Source organism: Canis aureus, chromosome 36 (assembly GCF_053574225.1).
Source record: "Canis aureus isolate CA01 chromosome 36, VMU_Caureus_v.1.0, whole genome shotgun sequence".
Classification (NCBI taxonomy): domain Eukaryota; kingdom Metazoa; phylum Chordata; class Mammalia; order Carnivora; family Canidae; genus Canis; species Canis aureus.
In genome coordinates, this window is record NC_135646.1 from 18,459,976 (window position 1) to 18,469,365 (window position 9,390).

At 37.4% G+C, this 9,390-nt stretch overlaps 1 protein-coding gene across 2 annotated transcripts in view; it reads right to left on the bottom strand.

Annotated features, from left to right (window-relative positions):
• CD28 (CD28 molecule) overlaps nt 1-6,255 on the bottom strand; it is a 32,626-nt gene extending 26,371 nt beyond the window's left edge. For both annotated transcript variants that reach the window (XR_013372866.1, XM_077884970.1), the window contains exon 1: nt 6,087-6,255. Coding sequence is in view for 1 of the 2 variants with exons in the window: in XM_077884970.1 (XP_077741096.1) it covers nt 6,087-6,141 (55 nt within the window). In the remaining variant the exon portion in view is untranslated. The remainder of the gene's footprint in view (nt 1-6,086) is intronic.
• Between the last annotated feature and the right edge of the window lie 3,135 nt (nt 6,256-9,390).

Consider the following 9,390-nt stretch of genomic DNA (forward strand, 5'->3'; position numbering starts at 1 on the left):
TGAATTCACCAGTTCTGTGGATGCTGCTGCTTATAACTGTTTGCCATAAAATAAATTATTATGAACAGAGAATCATCAACAATGATGCTAAATTGGAAGAAAAAAATTTCTAGAAAGATTTCACAATTCTCATATTTACTTCATTGAAGCTCCAACTGGGTTTTTGTATCATTCATAGAACCTAGACTAGCACCTAGAAGATGTTAATAAACACCTATTGAATGAGCACACGAATAAAGACCTGCCTTGCTAAAGTGTAAGAAGAAAGAGGCACTTTACAGAAGAGGAACCTAGTACTTTAGAAAACAGTTACCTTGTGATCCCCTTTTAGTCTCCCTGGGAGCTTCAGTAAAAGGAAACATTCTTCTCATATGGGCCCTTTCTCACCCAGTTTCTATGGAACAGAGTCTGTGGATCAGAAGTGGAACCTTCTGGACCCAATATTCCTAAAGACGGTCTTAAATTATGTAGACTTATTATTAGTAGTGTTCAATATCAAAGAAAGTCATCAGGTTACATGGAAGCTGCAGACATAGCACAGTGATATTGACTCTTCATCATCTGTCAAGTATCCCTAAGCAATGAAAAGTACAACTCTCCACTTCTCAGCAAGTAAAAAAAAAAAAGAAAAAAGAAAAGAAAAGAAAAGAAAATCAAACACCCACCTACATTCCTAACAAGGGAATCTATGTTACTTTTACAACGTAAGATATGTCAATAATGCAGATTCTCGTGTGAATGAGTGGGTGATGAACAGGAGTTCCTGCCGTAATCAATGCATTACTTGGTGAATTGTGAGCCACAAAGTTCACTTAGACACTGCAAAAAAGGGCCCCCGATTAGATCAGAGGTCAGAGTGAACTATGAGTGGGTGACATTTATGACACCATCAGGAACCATTAACAGAGTTACCTTGGTAGCCAGAGTCCCACAGATAATGAAGATGATGACAAATGAAAAAGATGACGGTAATGATGATGCAGAGATAAAGTTGCAGCTCAAAGTTAAATAAGAAATTCTCCACCACAGTGCAGGTTTTCATCCAGCACTGAAAACAGAAACACACGTAACCCATATGGTGACACATAGGTTCAGTCAAGATGCCTATGACCTTAATGTTGAAATACTAAGGCCAAAGTAGTTTCAACTCTCTTTTTTCACATCCGCTAACAAGTGACCAAGTAGCCCTTGACCCCATCCAAGGCTCCTCTCTTCTGATGTTCAGTCATCAAAATGAGAGTGACAAGCAAAAAGTTAGACACCTTCTTTGCGATCACTTCTCCATGGGGCCTGTGTTACCTTCCCCTCAGCTTCAGGGACCCATTCTTATGTAACAACTCTCAGTCTGAAAGCTCTGGGTACCATTTTTTGATGACAAAGCCATGTCAAGGCCAAAAGAGGCAAGGAGTCACTATAAAAGAGACAGATTCCTTAACGCAGTTTCGAAAACCAGAGACCCCTTCAGCAAGTCACAAAACCACCCAGATGTCATTTTTTCCAAAGGTTCAGCTAAACCACCTACTGAGAAGAACAGTACCAGCCTCTGTGAAGTTCCATAAGTAACAAATTTCTTGAAGAAAAAGGCAAGCAAAAATTTAACTGAGATGAAAGGGAAAAATGAAAATTTTTATCCTTTTCAGTGACCTGCTGCAAAATAACTGTGCTTTGAAAGATTGCCTGCCCTCTGATTTGTAGACAAGAAAGTTTGCAATCGTGTCTCCTTATTGATGCCTATACTAGTTAATAAAGAGCTATTGTTTGGGAGATGATAAACCACAAACAGAATTTTCTTCTAGGATATCAGTGGCATAAAATTTTTCATTTTGTAAATGTCAGCACACTACATACAGGAAATGCTTGGAGGAAAATATCCACACATGATAAAAGCTGAATGGTACTCATGTGGCATTTGTCCACTCATGAAAATAGAAGAGAGCAAGACCCCCACTCCTCACCCATAAAAAAGGTTTCAATGGGAGAGCTTCAGAGTTACAATCATGGATTAATTTCTCTTCCTAGTTTGTGAAAATGACTCATTTTATTTCTTGGTATTGATATATTGATATTGACTTTACAGTCCTTGTTGTAGAAGTCCTTTCTGGACAGTTGCCATAAAAAATAAAAAGTAATATCCTATCTTAGGCAAAGTCTATACATTTGAAATGCTCATCAGATTTACTTGAGATGACAAAACACCTAGTCAATTTTTTAACAGCCAAAAAACAGGCTACAGTGCAGTGAATGTCATGCAGTTTTGGCAATCTGATGATTGTATTGCCTTTTCGATGCTTATGTCTCTCTTTTACTTTTCTATGTCCAGCCTCAGAGCAACACTTCCCTGTAAGAGATCAATTACTTGTCTCTGTGAACAACTACCTCAAAGGGGTCACTTGCTGAACTAAAAATGAAATCTTTACCTTGCTTTGCTGATGATTTTTTCTTAAATACCAACCATCTTCCTGCCTTTCTGCTTTTGCCAGAAAAAGAAGCTCCAAGGGAAATGCAGAAGCATTGGAGAAATCAAGCACATTCAAACTGGCCATTATTCTGACAGTTTATTTGCTGAGGTTTGAGAGAAATGAAACGAAATCCTCTTTTGGAAAAATAAGTGGCATTGTCCTGATTTTTATCTTCATACGGGATGATTAACCTTGCTGAAAAATAACCAATATTGGCTGAAAAAGCTACAAACATTGCCATCTATTATATCCACACTCCTTCTATCATCAATCACAAATTGGTTCCCTTTCAAAGAACTACAGTTCTGAGCTGGACTCATATTTGAAAATCCAACAAAATCCTCTCAATTTGTGGATCTCAGTTGCACAATGGCCCAAATCTCATAGAAAACACGTAACTTTAGTAAAGGAATTGTCTAAGTTAAGGTTTCCTCATGCCTCTTAAATTATACTTCTTTATATTAGCCATAAAGATCTTTCTACAGCATCATGAAAATCATGAAATATCAGGTTAGGTTGAACCTCCATAGAATAACCATTTTGAGCCATGCTGTGAGCTAGTGAATTAGAATTTTTAAATTAGTGGGAAAAAGGACTGCTCTTCCTAAACACACACACACACACACACACACACACCCCTCAACACAGACATACCAGAAATCTCTCTAATGCTCTAATGCTAGGGAAGACAATTACACTATGACCAGATAATTTCCTTCTCCATAATTTCTTTTTGGAGGTCGAATACAGAGACACAAATAGCATACGGCAGGTTTTGCACCATTGATGAAAACGGATCATGCATTTTTGTATGCTGTAGTCGTTTTATCTCATCAGCTTTCTTACGGAGAGAAGTGCCTTCTCTACCCCTTGCCTACTTCATTAGATGGCCACTCAGCATCAAATCTTGAAAATTATTATGGGAATGAGTTGGCATTTGTAATATATATGCACCTCAAAATAGAAAATAAAGGTTCCCCATGTGTGTATGCTTAACAGGGTTTTTAGCTACCCCCCTTTCAATAAATGTTCTAAAGGAAAAATATAAAGCTTTGTGTCTTACAAAAAACATTTTCAAAAGAGATTCAATGAGTTGATGACAGATGGATGTCCACAGAACACATCAGGAAAATATTTTGTGTACAAATACTTAAATGGTTGCTGTGAGAATGAGGCTTCTCTTTCCTTTCTATCTATTCGGTCTATCCTGTACTGTGTAAACAATTAGGAAATTTTAAATATGTTTAAAAATAAGTTTAAAATTAAAACCACCATAAGATACTACCTTATACCAGTCAGAATGGCTAAAATTAACAAGATAGGAAACAACAAAGTTGGCGAAGACGTGGAGAAAGGGGAGCCCTATTAAATTGTTGGTGGGAATACAAGCTGGTGCAGCCTATCTGGAAGACAGTATGGAGGTTCCTCAAGAAGTTAAAATAGAGCTACCCTATGACCCAGCAATTACACTACTAAGTATTTACCCCAGAGATACAGATGTAGTGATCCGAAGGGGCACCTGCACCCCAACATTCATAACAGTAACATGCACAACAGAGGAATGGATAAAGAAGATGGTGTACGTATATATATGTATGTAATATATATAATATATTTTACATATATATAATATATATGTAATATTATTCAGCCATCAGAAAGGATGAATACTTACCATTTACATCAACGTGGATGGAACTGGAGGGTATTATGCTGAGTGAAACAAGTCAATCACAGAAAGACAATTATCATATGGTTTCACTCATATGTGGAATATAAGAAACAGCAGAGGATCACAGGGGAAAGGAGGGAAAACTGAATGGGAAGAAATTAGAGAGGGAGAAAAAACATGAGAAACTCTTAACTATAGGAAACAAACTGGCAGTTGCTGGAGGCGCAGTGGAGGAGAAGGTATGGGGTAATTGGGTGATGGGTATTAAGGAGGATATGTGATGTGATGAGCAATGGGTGTTAATGCAACTGATGAATTCTTGAACACTACATCTGAAACTATGTACTGTATGTTGGCTAATTTAATTTAAATGAAAAAATGTATAAATTGTAAAGATCCCTTAAAAACAGTTTAAAGACTTTTTTAAAATAAATTTTAAAGATTATTTTAAAATATATTTGGTAGCTCTAAATACTTGGCACCAGATACTGGGACATAACCTAGCTCATAACCAGTTTATGTCTTTCATTGTATGGCCACATTTTTAAATACACACAGTTTGTAAATGGCTCCCTGGCACAGAAGGCAACAAAATAGATGGGTGCATATGTAACTATTTCACTTGTGCAGGTTGGAAAATTATACCCTTTGGAGCACATGCACATGATGTCAAGAACAGCAAATAATGCAGTCTCCACACCCACCAAAATAAATGAGAAAGAAAATTGAAGATTCTGGCTTTTCACTGTATCTTCAAGAGGAAAATAATTACTCTTATTTATGTCCACATTATTAGATAATATAATCTTATATGCACACAATCTTATATTATCTTATAATATTATGATATGCTCATTACTCAGTACAAAGCTTGAGCCAAGTGAGACACTTTTCTTACTCTGAGAACAAGTGGAACAAACACCTGTCTCCAGCCCACCAAAGCAACAAGCTCTTTCTGTCCGGAATTGTGATTTTTCCAAAGATTGTTTAACCCTGGATATATCTAGAGCTATAAAATTATAAGCCACATCATGTTAGATAGAAGAGTGTAATGGTCAAGAGCATAGGCTGAAGAGTCAGATTAAGGTGGTTCAGACCCTGACTCCAATAACTAATATCTGTATATCCTTGGACAAATTAACATTCCTATCCTTTGGTCTTTTCATCTGAAATCGAGTTCCATTAGAATAGTGTTAGGAGTATCATCCTCATCATCATCATTGGAAACTTAAGGGATTTTTAATCTAATATAACAGATTTCAGCCAATTGTGAAAGAAACTAATTTATTGACATTTATATTGTGCAGCCTTCTGTGATGACTCCGAAATTTATTTTGACACATTCAGTTCAATTCGAGTAGACATCGTAACTACAACTAACATTCATCTTGCAAGCCAAGCTCTGATTGTGCTAAGCATTTCATGCAGATTATTATAACATTCATCTTGCAAGCCAAGCTCTGATTGTGCTAAGCATTTCATGCAGGTAATTAATATTTCATTTTATCTCCACAATGACCTTGAGATGAGGTTACTATCATCCCCAATTTATAGAAAATAAAACTGGAGCTTAAAAAGTTTACATACTAGTCTAAGCTTAGCTAGTAAGAAATGGATCCGTGATATGAATCTTGGCAGTCTAAATCCACAGCTTTCAGAAGCAAGCTGCTTGTAGCAGTTGTTTTAAGTTTTTTAAAAAGTATGATTTTGATACCGTCCTGGGGCAGTGTCAATTAATAGCTAAATAAAACTTATTTAATTCCAAAGACTGTTTGCTAAAATATTATACTGTAGACTGAGACCAGTGAGTTTCTAAATAGCAGGCTGCCATGTTAGAGCAAAACTACATTTCAAATGTCCAAATTTCATAAGTCGTCCGAAATTTAAGATGAGCCAAGCCAACCAAAGACTTTGAAAGAAAAACTTAGAGGAGAAAGGAAATCAAAATTGTTTACCTGTTACTTGAATCGAGGGGAAGAAGTTGAGGGCCAGAAGCAGCCTGAGGATCATTGTGCTAACGGTGGTCCAGGGCTCCAGCCCCCTCCTCCCTGAGGAGCCCAAAGTGTGAGGGGAGCTGAGGATGCACCTGCCACAGCCTAAGTGTCTCCGTCAACCACGGCCACCCCCAACTTATTTCCCTCAGGGCACATGATCAAGGGACTCAAACCACAAGGCATCATGACTGCAACATTTCACACAGGATATTACATTGTTTTGATGACTTTAGACTTTTCCTCTTCTTTTAAAGACAAGCTTTTCTTGTCACTGAAAAAGAATGTCAGTTACTCTATGATGGGCTCATGAGAATTATTCTCCATACACACATAGCAGAGCTATGACAATAAGTGCTTAAAATTCAGCAGGAATTTAAGGGCAGACAAACAAGTATTCTAAAGGAGGAAGAAAGCTAATCACAGAAGAGAGACTTTCAAAGCACCGGGAGAAACAGTGTCAAAAAGACAACAAGAATTACATTGAGGATTTGGGAAACATCCACATCAGTGTTGAGAGGAGTTATTAATATTAGGAATTCAACTTTTGTGTTAGACATAGGTAGCCCTGTGGAGCATTTAGCACACACTGCTTGGCTTCTACTGAGCCTCCCTCAACTCACTTCCAGGAACTTGGCAAGTGCCAACCCAGTGAGCATCTGGAGAGGGTTCCCTAAGCAAAGGGAGAGTCTAGAAACATCACAAGAAACCATTCAAGGTTAAGTAAGAGGCATGAACGTAGGTTCCATAGCAGGCTCCCCAAAGCCAGAAACCACACCTCTGCAACTCTCTTCTACAGGCCAGGCCTCCTGCACGTAGAGTCATCCCACTGGTGGGGCCAACGGGGCCAACCTTGCTCTCCTCATCCGGCATCTGGGTCAAGATCTTATATTCAACAGCTTTCTCAAAACCTTTCTAGTAATTTTTTTCTACTTTCCTGATAATCTAAGCTTTTATTACTAGCTTAACTTTGGTATTAGGTATGTTTTTAAGATAACTTGCATGGTTTTTTTATTCTGTTAAAATAAGATGGATTTCACATAGAAAATTTGTTAAAAGATATATTTTACCTTTTTAAATGATAAAAATAATTATTAAAAAAAAAAAAGTTGGGCAGCCTTTAGCACTACCTTCAGCCCAGGGCCTGATCCTGGAGACCCGGGATCGAGTCCCACATCAGGCTCCCTGCATGGAGCCTGCTTCTCCTTCTGCCTGTGTCTCTGCCTCTCTCTCTCTCTCTCTCTCTCTCTCTCTCTCTGTCTCTCATGAATAAACAAATAAAATCTTTAAAAAAAAAACTTGCCCAAAATCTTAGCACCCTGATATAAACACTGTTAATATTCTGGCCCATTGCCTTCCATATGTTTTTTCTATCAAGATTTTTACATATTTAGTATCATGTTGTATTTATATTTTTCAACAGATATATACTGTTCTCTGTTATACCTTAAACATTTTCCCATGACATTTAAGTATTCTTTGTATACATCATTTTTAATTGATGTGTAATATTCACTCCATCCTCTAATTATGTCATAAACTGTTTAACAATCCCTTATTGTTGTTACCAATTTCTTGACTATTTTAAAATGCTACCGTGAACATCTCTGATGATCTAGCTATAAGCGTAAGAAGTCTTCACATCTCTTCCTCCTCAGCTGATAAATGACAGATCAAAAGTATTTTGTCTGCTGACAGACTCTGTTTGTCCCCATTTCAATTTTCTCACAAACAGATCTTGATGATCCTTTTGTACTAATCTATGTCTCTGCCCTTTGGAGCACTCTCCTTGGAAAAGTTTCACCTACACTTCTGACTTAAAGGTAAATGGTAAAGTCATGTTCCCAGTCCTGGGGAAGATTCACTTCTAGATTTGACCCAGTATTCCTGGCTCTGACTCTCTATATCCTACTCAAGGCCTGATGTCTTACCAGGGACAACTTATAGAAGGCAAGATGCCCTTCTCTAAAAGGTAATCCTTATTCTGAAGCCACCAGACTATCCAGATCTAGAATCTGAGGCTCTCAAACTCATTACAGAGATTAAGAATACATACAGTAGAAACAAAAACTCCCTAAACTTTCCTATGATTGATAACAAAGGCTAAGGCATGAGTTAATAACAATCTTCAAGTATATTAAGGACAATTGTATAGCACCTAGCTAATATTATAACTATGGTAGTGCTTAATAGAATCAAAATATGTGGAAAGAAACCATGCAATTATCTGATCTCCTTTATTTTGCAGAGGAAGAAGCTGAGGCCCAGAGAGGTTAGATGACTTATACAAACTCACAAAACAATAATTAAGTGTACTTGATTTCACTACTTGACCAACCTTATTTGGTTTTCATTCTTTAGAATAAAAAGAAATACCAACTTTGACTTCTTTTTTTTTAACACATAACCCACTAAAGAAGTAAATAATTCCATTAGAATCCTTTCACATTTCCTCTTGAAATTCAATAACATTCACATATACTAAGAAAAAAATGATAGAGATAAAATAAGGGACCTCATTTCAGTAGAGAAATACAGTATTGAGACCCTACTATATTTGCCATAATAATAGCAAGCACTAATATACCAAGCACTTATATGTCTGATCTCATTTAATACAACCTTGGAAGATGCTATTATTATCCTCATTACATGGATGAGAAGGCTAACCCTGAAAGAGATGGGATTGTCAGGAAGTGTGCAGCTGGGATTTTGGGATACCTGGGGGGGTTAGTCAGTTAAGTGTCGACTCTTGATTTCAGCTCTGGTCACGAGATCGAGCCTTGCATGGGGCTCTGCCCTGAGTGTGGAGCCTGCTTAAGGTACTCTTTCCCCCATCCTTCTACCCTCCCCCCACTTTCTCTCTCTCTCTCAAAAGAAAACAAACAAACAAACAAACAAACCAAAAAAAACCTAGATCTTTCAAACTTGAACTGCTATTCCCTAATCACAGCACTTTACTGACTCCCTACTTTCAATCCTTCCCAGGATTGTAAATTGCTTCAGGACAAAAGAATAGGGAATGTGCATTACCTTTCTGTTGCAAGGCCTATTTAACAAGAAGTCTTATTAGAACCTGTGTGACTGGAGTATGGAGGGGAAAAAAGCTAGAGGCCCAAGATAGCACAGAGGAGATATAAATCAAACTGCATTTCATAAAACTGCACCTGTACATTTCTGAAGAAATTCCAGATTGCTTAAATCCACACAGTCTTGAAATGCAAGCACATATGCATCGCGATGAAACAAATGACCTTAATCAACAAGT